The sequence below is a fragment of the Ranitomeya imitator genome, chromosome 5 (assembly GCF_032444005.1).
Source record: "Ranitomeya imitator isolate aRanImi1 chromosome 5, aRanImi1.pri, whole genome shotgun sequence".
Lineage (NCBI taxonomy): Eukaryota > Metazoa > Chordata > Amphibia > Anura > Dendrobatidae > Ranitomeya > Ranitomeya imitator.
Genome location: NC_091286.1, coordinates 403,156,858 through 403,174,492, shown reverse-complemented (window position 1 = coordinate 403,174,492; position 17,635 = coordinate 403,156,858). Strand labels below are relative to the sequence as shown.

At 44.8% G+C, this 17,635-nt stretch overlaps 1 protein-coding gene across 2 annotated transcripts in view; it reads right to left on the bottom strand.

Annotated features, from left to right (window-relative positions):
• The window catches only part of ECE2 (endothelin converting enzyme 2), a 149,048-nt gene that overhangs the window by 66,271 nt on the left and 65,142 nt on the right, over positions 1-17,635 (bottom strand). For both annotated transcript variants that reach the window (XM_069726950.1, XM_069726949.1), the window contains exon 4: positions 9,403-9,618. In XM_069726950.1, coding sequence (XP_069583051.1) covers positions 9,403-9,618 — 216 coding nt within the window. The remainder of the gene's footprint in view (positions 1-9,402; positions 9,619-17,635) is intronic.

Here is a 17,635-nt window from a genome sequence, read left to right as displayed (position 1 = left end):
TTTTTCTCATCTTTTGTGTTGTTCCAATAAACACAAAGGAAATAAACTTGTGTATAAAAACACATGTAATTGCAATAATTTTCTGGGAGAAATACTTCATTTTCTGCAATAATTTTAAGAGTATCAACACTTTCGACCAAGACTGTTTTAGGCAGGTTTCACACGTCCTGATATTTCTGGTACCGTTAAACACGGTATCGGAGATATCAGTGTCCGTGTATGTACTTTGTGCGGCACACATGTGGCAACCGTGTGCTGCCCGTGTGCTGCATCAGTACCACACAGACGGCCGCCGGGGAAGCAGCACTACAGTAAGCGATGTTCCTCTGCGTGTGGTGCTGAAGCCGGCTGTCATCCCTTCTCCCTTGCTCGCGAGCAGGGGAGAATGAATGAAAGAAAAAACTGACATGGGGTCCACCCTAGTTTATTAACCAACCAGATAAAACTCACAGGTGCGGGCTGCTATTCTCAGGCTGGCAAGGGGCCATGGATATGGGCTCCACAGCCTAAAAAAGGCAGCACACAGCTGTCCAGAAAAAGTGCATCTATTAGATGTGCCAATTCTGGAGCTTTGCCCACTTCTTCCCACTTCCAAGCGAAGCCCTCGATCTCCTGTACAAAATGTCAAAATAAAAATCCAACAATATACCCATACCTGTCCAGCATACAGTCAGTCATTTTGACATTTTTTACAGGATATAGATGGCTTTGCTTGGAATGGCAGACTAATAAAGATGGCAAAACTTTAGTTATTGTTTTATTACATTAAAATACTTTTTTCTTAATATGTGTGTGTTTTATTAACCTTTTCACAACTATACGATTAGTAATGGAAAGGTGTCTTATTGATGCCTCTACATTACTAAGCCGGCTTAATGTCACCTTACAATAGGAAGGTGACATTAACCCCTCATTACCCCATATGCCAATGCTACAGGGCAGTGGGAAGAACCGGGCAAAGCTCCAGAATTGGCGCATCTTAGGCTGGCGTCACACTAGCAAGTTTTACGGACGTATGAGCGCAGATAATACGTCCAGAAAATACGCATTGCACATGGCCCAATGATTCTCTATGGGGCAGCTCCTATCTGCCGTATATTTACGCATCCATAATGTACGGTATATTATGGGCGTAGAAAATCGCAGCATGCTGCGTTTGTCAGCGTATTGCACAAAAAATACGCCAATGAAAGTATGGGGGAGAGAAAATCACGGATTACACACGGACCATGCATGTGACTTGCGAGAAATACGCAGCGGTGTTCTATAGAAAAGCCGGCAATTCAGTGCAGTGTACAGTAAAATCACACTGACAGAATAGAACAGAATAGAATAGGTAGAATAAATGTGTACACATAGTATAGGTATATATATACATATATATATATATATAGATATATGTCAGTGAGACACACACATATACAGTGGGGCAAAAAAGTATTTAGTCAGTCAGCAATAGTGCAAGTTCCACCACTTAAAAAGATGAGAGGCGTCTGTAATTTACATCATAGGTAGATCTCAACTATGGAAGACAAACTGAGAAAAAAAAATCCAGAAAATCACATTGTCTGTTTTTTTAACAATTTATTTGCATATTATGGTGGAAAATAAGTATTTGGTCAAAAACAAAATTTCATCTCAACACTTTGTAATATATCCTTTGTTGGCAATGACAGAGGTCAAACGTTTTCTGTAAGTCTTCACAAAGTTGCCACACACTATTGTTGGTATGTTGGCCCATTCCTCCATGCAGATCTCCTCTAGAGCAGTGATGTTTTTGGCTTTTCGCTTGGCAACACGGACTTTCAACTCCCTCCAAAGGTTTTCTATAGGGTTGAGATCTGGAGACTGGCTAGGCCACTCCAGGACCTTGAAATGCTTCTTACGAAGCCACTCCTTCGTTGCCCTGGCGGTGTGCTTTGGATCATTGTCATGTTGAAAGACCCAGCCATGTTTCATCTTCAATGCCCTTGCTGATGGAAGGAGGTTTGCACTCAAAATCTCACGATACATGGCCCCATTCATTCTTTCATGTACCCGGATCAGTCGTCCTGGCCCCTTTGCAGAGAAACAGCCCCAAAGCATGATGTTTCCACCACCATGCTTTACAGTAGGTATGGTGTTTGATGGATGCAACTCAGTATTCTTTTTCCTCCAAACACGACAAGTTGTGTTTCTACCAAACAGTTCCAGTTTGGTTTCATCAGACCATAGGACATTCTCCCAAAACTCCTCTGGATCATCCAAATGCTCTCTAGCAAACTTCAGACGGGCCCGGACATGTACTGGCTTAAGCAGTGGGACACGTCTGGCACTGCAGGATCTGAGTCCATGGTGGCGTAGTGTGTTACTTATGGTAGGCCTTGTTACATTGGTCCCAGCTCTCTGCAGTTCATTCACTAGGTCCCCCCGCGTGGTTCTGGGATTTTTGCTCACCGTTCTTGTGATCATTCTGACCCCACGGGGTGGGATTTTGCATGGAGCCCCAGATCGAGGGAGATTATCAGTGGTCTTGTATGTCTTCCATTTTCTAATTATTGCTCCCACTGTTGATTTCTTCACTCCAAGCTGGTTGGCTATTGCAGATTCAGTCTTCCCAGCCTGGTGCAGGGCTACAATTTTGTTTCTGGTGTCCTTTGACAGCTCTTTGGTCTTCACCATAGTGGAGTTTGGAGTCAGACTGTTTGAGGGTGTGCACAGGTGTCTTTTTATACTGATAACAAGTTTAAACAGGTGCCATTACTACAGGTAATGAGTGGAGGAAAGAGGAGACTCTTAAAGAAGAAGTTACAGGTCTGTGAGAGCCAGAAATCTTGATTGTTTGTTTCTGACCAAATACTTATTTTCCACCATAATATGCAAATAAATTGTTAAAAAAACAGACAATGTGATTTTCTGGATTTTTTTTTCTCAGTTTGTCTCCCATAGTTGAGGTCTACCTATGATGTAAATTACAGACGCCTCTCATCTTTTTAAGTGGTGGAACTTGCACTATTGCTGACTGACTAAATACTTTTTTGCCCCACTGTATATATATATATATATATATATATATATATATATATATATATATATACACACAGTTAGGTCCATATATATTTGGAAAGAGGCAACATTTTTCTAATTTTGGTTATAGACATTACCACAATGAATTTTAAACAACACAAATCAGATACAGTTGAAGTTCAGACTTTCAGCTTTCATTTGAGGGTATCCACATTAAAATTGGATGAAGGGTTTAGGAGTTTCAGCTCCTTAACATGTGCCACCCTGTTTTTAAAGGGACCAAAAGTAATTGGACAATTGAATCCAAGGCTACAGGTGTGGGCAATCCCTTCGCTATGTTATTCTCAATTAAGCAGATAAAAGGCCTGGAGTTGATTTGAGGTGTGGTGCTTGCATTTGGAAGGTTTTGCTGTGAAGTAAACATGCGGTCAAAGGAGCTCTCCATGCAGGTGAAACAAGCCATCCTTAAACTGCGAAAACAGAAAAAACCCATCCGAGAAATTGCTACAATATTAGGAGTGGCAAAATCTACAGTTTGGTACATCCTGAGAAAGAAAGAAAGCACTGGTGAACTCATTAATGCAAAAAGACCTGGGCGCCCACGGAAGACAACAGTGGTGGATGATCGCAGAATAATCACCATGGCGAAGAGAAACCCCTTCACAACAGCCAACCAAGTGAACAACACTCTCCAGGAGGTAGGCGTATCAATATCCAAATCTACCGTAAAGAGAAGACTGCATGAAAGTAATTACAGAGGGTTCACTGCACAGTGCAAGCCACTCATAAGCATCAAGAATAAAAAGGCTAGACTGGACTTTGCTAAAAAAAACATCTAGAAAAGCAAGCACAGTTCTGGAAGAACATTCTTTGGACAGATGAAACCAAAATCAACCTCTACCAGAATGACGGAAAGAGAAAAGTATGGCGAAAGAGTGGTACAGCTCATGATCCAAAGCATACCACATCATCTGTAAGACACGGCGGAGGCAGTGTGATGGCTTGGGCATGCATGGCTGCCAGTGGCACTGGGTCACTAGTGTTTATTGATGATGTGACACAGGACAGAAGCAGCTGAATTAATTCTGAGGTATTCAGAGACATGCTGTGTGCTCAGATCCAGCCAAATGCAGCAAAACTGATTGGTCGTCATTTCATACTACAGATGGACAATGACCCAAAACATAAAGCCAAAGCAATCCAGGAGTTTATTAAAGCAAAGAAGTGGAATATTCTTGAATGGCCAAGTCAGTCACCTGATCTCAACCCAATTGAGCATGCGTTTCACTTGTTAAAGACTAAACTTCAGACAGAAAGGGCCACAAACAAACAGCAACTGAAAACCACGGCAGTGAAGGCCTGGCAGAGCATCAAAAAGGAGGAAACACAGCGTCTGTGATGTCCATGAGTTCAAGACTTCAAGCAGTCATTGCCAACAAAGGGTTTTCAACCAAGTACTAAAAATGAACATTTTATTTAAAATTATTTAATATGTCCAATTACTTTTGGTCCCTTTAAAAACAGGTTGGCACATGTTAAGGAGCTAAAACTCCTAAACCCTTCATCCAATTTTAATGTGGATACCCTCAAATGAAATCTGAAAGTCTGAACTTCAACTGCATCTGAATTGTTTTGTTTAAAATTCATTGTGGTAATGTCTATAACCAAAATTAGAACAATGTTGTCTCTGTCCAAATATTCCTCTTTAGTAATGTAAGAAGTGTCTTTGTGTCAGATTTGGGGTCTCTAGCTATTAAATTAAAGGGTTAAATCCCGGAGAAAATTGCGCAGGAGCCCAAGACAATTTTTTCCGGGATTTAACCCTTTAATTTAATAGCTAGAAACCCCAAATTTGACACAAAGACACTTCTTACATTACTAAAGAGGAATATGTAATAAAAGAAGGGATATGAGATGGTTTACTGTATGTAAACCATGTCTCATATCCTGTCGGGTTTGTGAAGGAGATATATATATATACTAGATTGTGGCCCGATTCTAACGCATCGGGTATTCTAGAATGCGCATGTCCCTGTAGTATATGGACAATGATGATTCCAGAATTCGCGGCAGACTGTGCCCGTCGCTGATTGGTCGAGGCAACCTTTATGACATCATCGTCGCCATGGCAACCATTATGACATCTACGTCGATACTGTGCCCGTCGCTGAATCAGAAACGTGGGATTTCTACGTCCTTTATGACATCATCGTCGCTGTGCCCGTTGCTGATTGGTCGAGGTCTGGCGGCCTCGACCGATCAGACACGGGATGTCTACGTCCTTAATGACATCATCGTCGCTGTGCCCATCTCTGATTGGTCGAGGCCTGGGGGTCTCGACCAATCAGAGACGCGGGATTTCTACGTCGATACTGTGCCCGTCGCTGATTGGTCGAGGCCTGGCGGCCTCGACCAATCAGGGACGTGGGATTTCCAGGACAGACAGAAAGACAGACAGACAGACAGACGGACGGAAAAACCCTTAGACAATTATATATATAGATATAAATATATATATATAGACTGTATATATGTTTTTAAGAATATTTGAGCGGATGGATCCATGATATGTCCATTTTGCAAGCCTGCGAGAGAAAAAAAATCGCCGTACGGAAGCCATACGGATGCCATATGGATAAATTTGTGCGTAAAAATCGCATCCTCGCATTGAATATGGAACAGTGTTTTGGGACAATTACTGTGTATTACTGCCGTAAAAAACGGACCGTATTTACTTACGCCTAGTGTGACGCCGGCCTTATAGATGTGCCTTTTCTGGGCAGCTGCAGGCTGCTGTTTTTAGGCTGGGGTGCCCATATCCATATCCATGGCCCCTTACCAACCTGAGAATAGCAGCCCGCACATGTGAGTTTTACCAGGTTGGTTGAAAAACATAAGGGGCATCCCACGTCAGGTTTTTCTATCATTCATTGTCCCCTGCTCGCCGGCAGAGCAGGGAACAATGGATGAAAGCCACGTTCAGCACCACACGCAGGGGACAGCGGCTTACAGTAGCAATGCTTCCCTGGTGGCTGTCCGTGCGCACGGAGGACAGTGTACACTGTTCTCCGTGTGCACGTGTGTGGCACGTTTGGTGGCCCGTGTGTCCGGGTAAAAACAGGCAAAGTCCGTCAAAACACGCTGATATGTGCATAGACCCATTCATTTAAATGGGTCTACGTGTGTCAGTGTCTCCGGTATGTGAGAAAACTGACACTACATGTACTGGAGACACTGACTTGTGAAACCGGCCTTACACTATTGATGTTTTAAACATTTGTTGAAATGACAGTGAGCATTTAACCCCTTCATGACCTATGACATATAAATGCATCGTAAGTCGTATCCCGGGATTTGATGTGGACTTTGGTGGTGAGCATGCATCTTCTCTGGCACATGACAGCTGACATATGCCCCTAACAACAACAGGTGGAATCGCGATCCACACGCGGCTGTTAGCATATTAAATGCCGCTGCCAATCTCGGACCGCGTCATTTAATACAATTGCGCCGGAAGCGCGTCACAAACCCTGCCCATCGGTGACCATCACATGATCGTTGGGCGCCGATGGGTTGGCAAGACAACTGGGGCCATCATTCATAGGAGATGACGATTTGTAATACACAGGGCTGAAGCCCTGCCATGTGTAGCAAAAGCGATCAGAACATCACAAGAGTAGAGAAAAAACGATTTTAAATTATATATATATATATATATATATGTTCAAATCATCCCACATTTTACTTCATTAAAAAAAAATGATACACATAATTGGTTCAGAAACACCCAATCTATCAAGATATAAACTAAATTAAACCGATCGGTAAACAGCGCAACGAGAAAAAAATTAAAATGCCAGAATTACAGTTTTTTTAGTCGACGCAACATTACAATAAATTGCAATAACAGATGATCAAAATATCATATCTGCTCCAAAATTGTATCAATAAAATGTCAGCTTGGCACGCAAAAAAAAAAAGCTCTCACCCAGCTTTTTTATATATATATATATATATATATATATATATATATATATATATATATATATATATATATATATATATATATATATTTTATTTTTTTTTTACAAATTTTGGATTTTTTTTTCACCACTTAAACAAAAAGAATCTATACATGTTTGGTATCTGCAAACCTGCAATGACCTGGAGAATCATAATGATAGGTCAGTTTCAGCACTTATTGAACAAGGTAAAAACAAACAAACAAACAAACAAAAAATTGTGGAATTGAAATTTGTTTTGCAATTTCACCGCACATGGACATTTTTTTTTACTGTTTTCCAGTACATTATATGATAAAATTAATGGTAGCGTTCAAAAGTGCAACTCGTCCCACAAAAAGCAAGCTCTCACATAGCTATATTGACAGAAAAATAAAAAAGTTATGGCTCTGGGAGGAAAGGATGAAAAAACTAAAATGCAAAAACAGAAAATCCCAAAGTCATGAAGGGGTTAAGCATCTTTTTCACATGGTGATGATCACATTTATTCCCAGTCATTGCCTAGTGTAAACCTCCTCAGCTATTACATGGCAAACAGAAAAATGCTTGTTAACGAGATCTTTTATGTAGGCAGGAAGAGAGTGTACCTAATGTGTGTGCTGTAAAGATATATGTGTATAATACACATGCTGCCGAGAAACACTAACAATAGATGCATCAAAATTAGTGGTGTTGACCTCTCCACTTCTTACGGCCCCCTTCAGGTACGTGTGGCATCCATTTTTTTTCACAGATATCACGCGTACCCATTGTTATCTATGGTGCTGCACACTTGCCTGTGTGTTTGTATGGACCTTGTGTCATCTGTGTGCCGTACCTGTTCAACATTGCAAAGTATAGGAGAAGCTTTGGAATTGATTTTTTTTAGCCATAAAAACAAAAAAAAACAGATAGCATACTGATCACACACTGATGGCTCACTGATCCAAAACACTGATGATGACTCCGATACCGTTTTTTTTCTGGTGCCGGTATTATACGGGTGTGTGAGGGGGCCTAACACAGCTAGAGAAGTTTTAATCAGTAAGAAATAGGTTTTTCCTATTTTCTGCTGTCTTACCCTTAAGGCCATGTTCACACAGTGCGTTTTTTACCGCGGAACCGCGGCGGTTTTGCCGCTGCGGTTCCGCAGCTGTTTTCCATGCAGGGTACAGTACACTGTACCCTATGGAAAACAGGACACACTGTGCACATGGTCCGGAAATTGTAAAAAAAAAGCCGCGCTGAATAGCTCCCGGAAAAAAGAAGGAGCATGTCAATTCTTCTTCCTGAACCGCAGCGGTTCTGCACCCATAGACCTCCATTGTGAGGTCAAAATCGCAGTAAAACCCGCAGATCAAAAATATATCTGCGGGTTTTACTGCGATTTGATGTGCAGAACCGCTGCAGCAGGAAGTGCGGGGGACCGGGCGGAAGTGCGTGGGCGGAGTGTGGCTGCCCCCCCGTGCTCCGATCCCGCCCCCCCGTGCTCCGATGCCCGCCCCCCGTGCTCCGATGCCCCCCCCCCGTGCTCCGATGCCCCCCCCCGTGCCCTAATCTCCCCCCCTTATACTTACCCGGCGTCCCGGTGTCCGTCCGGCCGTCTTCTCCCTGGGCGCCGCCATCTTGCAAAATGGCGGGCGCATGTGCAGTGCGCCCGCCGAATCTGCCGGCCGGCAGATTCGCTCCAAAGTGCATTTTGATCACTGAGATATAACCTATCTCAGTGATCAAAATAAAAAAAATAGTAAATGACACCCCCCCCACTTTGTCACCCCCATTGGTAGGGACAATAAAAAAATTAAGAATTTTTTTTTTTTTTTTTTCACTAAGGTTAGAATAGGGTTAGGGTTAGGGGTAGGGTTAGGGGTAGGGTTAGGGGTAGGGTTAGGGGTAGGGTTAGGGTTAGGGGTAGGGTTAGGGGTAGGGTTAGGGGTAGGGGTAGGGTTAGGGTTAGGGGTAGGGTTAGGGGTAGGGTTAGGGTTAGGGTTAGGGGTAGGGTTAGGGGTACGGGTAGGGGTAGGGGTAGGGGTAGGGGTAGGGTATTTTCAGCCATTTTAGCCCTAAAAAGCTTCCTAGGAAACACACAGTAAAAAAAGGATAAAAAAACGCATCAAAAAACGCATCAAAAAACGCATCAAAAAAGGACAAAAAAAGGACCTGCGTTTTCTGCCAAGAGCTGCAGTTTTTTAAAAAAACTGTCCTGAAAAAAAAAGGATGGAAATCCTGAACGTGTGAACATACCCTAAGTCTTATAGTAGGGTGTACGTAAATATATGGAACAGACATAGAAATTAGCATTATTAATAACGGAATTCTAAAAAGGGAAAAGTAGTGGGTTTTAATTATTTCACAAATATTCTGAATACACAATTTTTTTTTTCAGTATTCTCACCAAGTATATGTTTCAGCACAGCCTGATTCTGGTCCCATATACTGTTGAATGTATTCCATCTTGACCGTCCATCCGGCAGTGGGTTTCTCTTCATCCAACCCCCACAGGAGTACTGATAGAAGTCTTGACATGGGTCCACATCTCTGTCCAGGGAATCAATTATACGTCCAGCTACAGAAACGCAGGCCTCCGACAGACACAGTGATCGGGACTTGTCTGAAGATACAACACCGCTTAATATTAATTGAAGCATAGTTAGGATCCATACAAGTTATTATAGATGGTAATGTTGTGGGAGTATAATGGAAAAGATTGGCAGTGGGTACATTGTGAAGTATATTTACATCTAAAGATCAGTGCCAGCATGGATAATGATAAAACAGGTAACATCTAACAACATTACAGCCCCATAATTAGAATGCTAACCAGTTGTCATATAGCTAACTGGCCACCGACTTTCTCGATGATCAAAGCCAGAAGGACAAGTAGGATTCTGACACCCCAGCATTTTTTAGTACATTGCTGAACCTTCCCTAAGTGCCCGTGCAGACGACCGTAGTTTTGATCCGAGAGCGATCCATCAAAACATTCGATTGCTCTCGGATCATTGGTATTCAATGAGGTGCGCACATGTTAGATCTTTTCCTCGGACCAGTGGTCTGAGAAAAAAAAATTGAAGCATACATACTTTACCTCCAATAAGTGGATGGCACTCACCCATTTATGTCTATGGGTCCGTGGAAAATATCGGACCGCACTCGGCTGACATCAGAGTGAGGTCAAATTTTCACAAACAGACTGAATGGAGAAAATTGATATATATTTTTTTTTAATTCTCCACATCCAAGAAATTCAGTGTGATTATTATAATAGGGCCAATTTTCACGGATGAGAGAAAAATGGTCCTGTAACCCTAGCCTGATATTGATACTCTCTACAATGAATATGGATATTTGCATACCAAGGAAAAGGGGAATAATTCAGAAGCTTAAAGTAAACCTGTCATTAAGATTTTGCTAAGTAAACTACAGGCATCGTCAGGTTGGCGCTGTTACGCCGATTAAAATTATACCTGGGTTGAAGAAATCCGTCTTGTGGTTCTTGTGCAATCTGTGTTTGCAGTTTTAAGGTAATGAGATTCTCGTGCTCCAGGGTGGCCTGTGGGTTTTTTTTTTGTTGTGCTTTGGCCTCATCAAAATTATTCTGGTCACTGAACCTGCAGTGTCCTGCCTTATATTTTAAATGCGGAGCCTGGTCAATTAATATTCTGGACTTCAGAGAGAAAAAAATAGCTTCAACAAAATGTTGCATTGCGTGACCAGACACTATGCTTTACAAACTGCTCGCACTGCTCTCAAGCTAACCAGATGCCTGAATTCGAACAGCTTTAGTCCCCCCCCGCTGTGTCTCTCATGCTGCAAACATCAAGATGTAATTTTATTCAACCGTCGATCATCTGCATGCCCATATAGAAGACTTAGGTGCGTTTATCTTACAGATTCCCTTTAAATGTATTAAATAATAGGTAAGAATATACACTAGCCGGCAATGCAACTGCACAAATTGCTTTTTGAATTGCACAGATATTTAAAGAGTTATTCCAATAATGGCAATCATTTTACAAAGCACAGTATCTGCATGAATATTGTTAAGTTAATTTTATTGTTAAGCCAATATAAAATGTATTTCTTGTACCATTGTGTCTTTTTAATTTTTCTTCTGCCCCCTGTCCATCGAGACTTGGAAAGTTGAATGGGTGGTCCTATTCTTATCAGCTAAAATTACATTTTACAGCAGCACACTTCTTCTCCTCAGTGCTGCTGGCCCATCCATCTTCTCACCTGTATGCTCCTTATAGAAATAGATCTCAACATGGTGGCTCAATGGTTAGAACTGTGGGTTCAAATCACACCAAGGACAACATCTGCAAAAATTTGTATGTTCTCCCTGTGTTAGCATGGGTTTTCTCTGGATTCTCCGATTTCCACCCACCCTCCAAAAACATGCTGATAAGGAATTTAGTTTGTGAGTTCCAATGAGGATGATGTTTGTAAAGTACTGCATAATTAATGGTGTTATATAAGGGATTAAAATAAATTAAGATTGGCAATTTTTTAGTTATATTGATGAAGTGACCAGTGAACCTAGTGATTGTGATTGAACATTTGATTAATATTCAATATTATTTGAAAACTACACATTTCATTGGTGGTTCATGAGAATCTTTAGAGCATGCATGCATAGCAAACCTGCGCATATTATAGTTTAGTTGGGGTACAAGCTGTCAGGGCAATGAGGATACTTTGAGAATCTCTGGGGGATGTTTTATAACACAGGGTCATAAGTACATCTGTTTTTTATTAATTAGATAGTTTTACTAGGTGCAAATGCAGAAATACAGCTGTACCAGTGGGATCTTTGGATCTGCATAGACAAGGTCACTGGGTGCATCTCAGGAGGATGGATTCAGTGGTAACAGAAGGTCAAGACAGTAGCGGGGATGGGGGTGGCAGGGGATTGAGGTGGGGTGTTGGGTCATCATTAGGGGGGTGATAGCACACCTGAGTAAGTCAGTATGTACAGAAAAGTAAGACCATGTAATGATTTGGAGAATAACCTGGTAAAATAGTCCGTGTTTCCATTTTTAGTATTAGCATTTTTAGATTCATGCAAGCCAAAAACACATCTTTTACATGTTACTGCGGATCTGGCAGAGTTTGCATCCTAGTCTCTGCATCGCTGCAGACCAAACTCTGGGCAGTTAGCCACAAGCTCGGCCAACAGCTTGAAGGGTTTTTTTTTCACCAAGAGATATGGAATTGAAAGGTTTATTAGTAGTGTTGAGCATTCCGATACCGCAAGTATCGGGTATCGGCCGATATTTGCGGTATCGGAATTCCGATACTGAATTCCGATACTTCCCGCGTATCGGATACCGGAATCGGAAGTTCCCAGAATTCAAATTGAACGCAGCAGCCAATGAGGAATGAATGAAAGTGTGGGCACATCCTGTTTAGCATGGTGGGCATGTAAGTACTGGCAAGGCTTGGATTGGCTGCTGAAATGATGTCACTCTGCACTATAAAAAAGCGCTGCCGCCATTTTGCGCTCACTCTGCTGTGATTTCAGTTAGGGACAGGACGCTGTGTTCTAACTGAGGGCCAGTTGAGCTAGCTAATTGCTTTATTTTCCTTTCCAAAGGCTAATTTAGCAAAACGCTGTGTGTTCTTCACTGTTCACCTTGCTCTTGCCTTGCAGCGCTGTTTTAACAGCGTTCTGCAAGGTCTCTGTGTGTGTGTGTGTGTGCAGCTCACTCTGTAGTCTGTGTGCAGCCATATACCCGGTTGTATTCAGCTCAGGGGGGGTTCACACTGCCTCACACAGTTGTTCTTTTTTGCTCTTAGTGCAGCCTGCTGCACATTTTTTCTCAAATTTCCTATTAGTGTTTTTCCACCAGTCTCCAGCTCTATTGTGGAAAAACACTACATAGGATAACCTAGAGGGGGGTTTTTGGGCCTTGCAGCGCCGTTTACGGCTGTCTGCACGGTCTCCGTGTGAGCCCAGCTCGCCCTGTAGTCTGTGTGCAGCCATAGCCGGTTGGATTCAGCTCAGGGTTCGTTACTGGCTCATACCTTGAGAAAAATTTTCCTTTTTTTCAAATAGTGCAGCCTGTTTAAAATTTGAAAAAAAAAATTCCTATTAGTGTCTTTCCACTCGTATCCAGCTAAATAGTGGAAAAACACTATATAGGATAACCTAGAGGAGGGTTTTTTGGCCTTGCAGCGCCGTTTACGGCTGTCTGCACGGTCTCCGTGTGAGCCCAGCTCGCCCTGTAGTCTGTGTGCAGCCATAGCCGGTTGGATTCAGCTCAGGGTTCGTTACTGGCTCATACCTTGAGAAAAATTTTCCTTTTTTTCAAATAGTGCAGCCTGTTTAAAATTTGAAAAAAAAAATTCCTATTAGTGTCTTTCCACTCGTATCCAGCTAAATAGTGGAAAAACACTATATAGGATAACCTAGAGGAGGGTTTTTTGGCCTTGCAGCGCCGTTTACGGCTGTCTGCACGGTCTCCGTGTGAGCGCAGCTCGCCCTGTAGTCTGTGTGCAGCCATAGCCGGTTGGATTCAGCTCAGGGTGCGTTACTGCCTCATACCTTGAAAAACAATTTCCTTTTTTTCAAATAGTGCAGCCAGTTTAAAATTTGAAAAAAAAAATTCCTATTAGTGTCTTTCCACTTGTATCCAGCTAAATAGTGGAAAAACACTATATAGGATAACCTAGAGGAGGGTTTCTTGGCCTTGCAGCGCCGTTTACGGCTGTCTGCACGGTCTCCGTGTGATTTAAACTAGCTCTGTAGCCCGATCTGCACCAAAAAAAAGGTTAAGTTCACCAAACACAACTTACACTTGTGTAGGCCACATTTGAAAAATAATAAAGTTTAGTCCACAATTTACAACATTAGTGTTTCTTACACCTGTTAGGAGGAGCATTACAGGAATAAGCACACTAAGGCCTTAGTACTTTTCTGCTTATCTTTATCTGTCAACCAAGATGAAGAGGGCAGGGAGTAAGGCACGTGGGCGTGGGCGCGGAGCAGGGAGAGGAGCAGGGAGAGGACGTGGTGATTCTGTGCCTGCTGCGGGCGCCGGTGACTCGTCGTCACTCAGTTTCAGCAGGGAACAGTCCTTCATGCGCAGCTTTGTCGGAGAGCGCCGTGCACCGCTGCTGCGTGAAGACCAAATTGAAGCCGTTGTCGGGTGGATGGCAGCTAACGCCTCGGCATCGACTTCAGTTAGTGCCACATCCTCTCAGGCACAGAGCACTGGAGAGCAGCCATCTGTCTCTTCACCACCTGCCAAATTGGCCAGGCAGTCAGAGAGCCCAGGACAGGAGCCGTCTCTACTTCTGTTCTCTGAATCTCTTGGCTTGGAAACAGGGGGCCAGCCAAGCAGCATTGGAGAAATGGAAGAAGAGGCAGTGTGCAGTGATGCCCAACACCTTTTTCTCTCTGACTCTGAAGAGGCAGGTGGGCCAGTGCCTCCGGTGACCACAGCGCAGTACGCATCTGATGATGAAACTCAGGTGCCGCTTTCTCGTGCGTACTGTGCTGCTGAGACTACCCAGGAGGAGCAGTTGGTGGCAGAGGGTAGTGGAGATGATGAGGTCCTTGACCCATCGTGGCGTGAGGAACAGGAAGGTGGTGGGAGCAGCTCAGAGGAAGAGCTTCCTCTTACGGGCCAAAGAGGGAGAGGGAGGGGGAAGACTGCGGAGCCTGTAGCCTCCACTTTGGCACCCGTTAGGAGCCTGTCTCTTTCCAAAGCCAAAAAGGGCGCTCCCAAGACTTGCAGTGCCTGGTCCTTTTTTGACACAGTTGCAGATGACATTTGTTTTGTCAAATGCAAGCTGTGTCATCATAAAGTAAAAAGAGGGAAAAATGTCAGCAACCTCAATACCACAAATATGTGGAAACATGTGCGGACCAGGCACGCGGTGGAGTTACAGAAACACACTGAAGATGTAGGCCAACCAACAGCGGCAGCTACCACCTCTTCAGCTCGTGTTGCCTCTTCCTCCAGCTCACGCACAGCTGGTTTGGCTTCCTCCCAGAGACCTTGTGTAATTCCACCCACAGCACCACCTTCCCAGTCATCCTCACACTCCCAGTCTACTCTACAGCCATCGGTAGTACAGGCATGGGAGAAAAGGCGGGCATTCTCGGCCAACCACCCCCGAGCACAGGCTCTGAATGCAGGCATTGCCAAACTGTTGTCCCTGGAAATGCTCTCGTTCAGGCTGGTGGAGACTGACAGCTTCCGTGACTTGATGGCATTGGCAGTCCCACAGTACAAGGTGCCCAGCCGCTTTTACTTCAGCAGGCAGGCTGTCCCTGCCCTGCACAGGCATGTTGAGGCAAACATAAAACATGCGCTACTGAACGCCGTCAGTAGCAAGGTCCACCTCACCACCGATGCGTGGACCAGTCAGCATGGACAGGGGCGATATGTTTCCCTCACTGCCCATTGGGTTAATGTTGTTGAGCCAGGTACAGATCGTGCGAGTGGCGCAGGACGTGTCCTGCCCACTCCAAGGATTGCAGGAATCCAGTCTGTACGCATCGACTCCTCCTCTTACACCAGTTCCTCTGATTCCTCTCTGCAGGATCCGTCACAGTCCACCTCCACATGGACCCGTGAACGTTTACCTATGACCGACATGAGCACAGCCGTGGCCAAACGTCAGCAGGCCGTCTTGAAACTAGTTTCATTGGGGCATCGAAGCCACACAGCGCAGGAGCTCTGGAATGCCATAAAGCAGGAGAGCGATGTGTGGTTACTGCCAGCGAATCTCCAGCCAGGCATGGTAGTGTGTGACAATGGCCGAAATCTGGTGGCAGCTTTGGCCCTTGGCAACCTCACTCACATCCCATGTCTGGCACATGTGCTCAATTTGGTTGTGCAGAGTTTTCTGAGGGACTATCCGGATCTTGATGCCCTGCTGCACAAGGTCCGCCTAGAGTGTGCTCACTTGCGGCGTTCCAGCTTGGCCAGATCCCGCATTGCTGCTCTGCAGCGCCGATTCCGCCTTCCGGAACACCGCATCATATGTGACCTACCTACCCGGTGGAATTCCACGTTACATATGTTGGAGCGGTTGTGTGAGCAGCAGCAAGCAGTTATGGAGTACCAGCTGCATCAGGCGCAAAGAAGTCGCAGTCAGCGCCGATCAGACTTCACAACCACAGAGTGGGCCACTATGAAGGACGTCTGCCAGGTTTTGCGTCCTTTTGATTATTCCACGCGGATGGCAAGTGCAGATGATGCACTAGTCAGCATGACTGTCCCCCTTATCTGCCTGCTTCAGCAAACTTTGCAAGGGTTAAGGGATGATGTGGTGGAAGAGGTGGAGGATGAGGAGTCACCTTTTCCATCAGCTTCTGGAGAGTCAGCGCCACGTGGTTCCTCACAAAGGGGTACGCAGGGGCCAATTTGTGAGGAGGATGAGGAGGAGTCAATGGAGGAGGAAGAGCTCCGTCCAGAGGAGGGAGCGACACAATTGTCCAGTGGTCAGTGTGTACAGCGAGGGTGGGGTGATGACGAGCGGGCAGAGATCATGTCTCAAGCAGGGGACAGCGTTTCTGGGCCGGTTGGCACTCTGCAGCACATGGTGGATTTCATGCTGCAGTGCCTGAGAAACGACCGCCGCATCGACCACATTCTCAACATGCCTGATTATTGGGTGTTCACCCTCCTCGATCCTCGCTACCGGGACAACGTCCAAAACCTCATCCCTGCGTTGACCCGGGAGCGTAAATTGCGGGAGTACCACGACACACTGGTGAATTCCATCATCTTCTCCTGTCCAACTGAGAGGAGTGCTGCTAGTGCTTTACAAAGCAGCTCAGTGCGTCGAGGCAGTGGGGGAGGCTCTGCCCAAAGAGGGAGCAGAAGCAGTGCCTCTGCCCAAGGCAAGCCCAGTATGGCACAACTCTGGCACACTTTTGTGTGCCCGCCCCAAATGTCTACACCATCACCGGCGGCTCCAGTCAGCAGGAGGCAACGGTTCCGTCAGATGGTGACAGACTACATGGCTTGCCCTCTTACTGTACTCCCAGACGGCTCTTCCCCGTTCAAGTTTTGGGTCTCTAAGCTGGATACATGGCCAGAGCTAAGCCAGTATGCATTGGAGGTGCTGGCTTGCCCTGCGGCTAGTGTCTTATCGGAACGTGTCTTTAGTGCCGCAGGTGGTGTACTAACAGACCGTCGCATGCGACTATCCTCCGATAACGTTGACCGGCTTACTTTCCTGAAAATGAACCAGGCCTGGATCTCGCAGGAATTTGCCACTCCTCTGCCTGATTAAGTAATTGGGTGTCATCCAGGTCTCCTGCTGTGTTCATCTTTCTACCACCTGAACTGCTATTCCTGGGCTCCAACACCGCCAGTTGCGGCTCAGAAGTGCAGGCTGCACAGTAAAAACATACGACCCAGTGTTATTGGGTTTCAGTAACGTCAGCTGATCCCCAGCTGTGTAGCCGGCAATGTGTCCTGCGACCGCCACGCTGGCACAACAACCTAAATGTAAGGGAACCTGTCCCCCCCCCCCCCCCCCGTCGTTTGTTACTGAAAGAGCCATCTTGTGCAGCAGTAATGCTGCACAAGGAAAAGGTAGCTCTTTTTTTTTAGCTCTTTGCACACGCAGAACTTAACACTTATAAAATGTGTTCACTGATACCG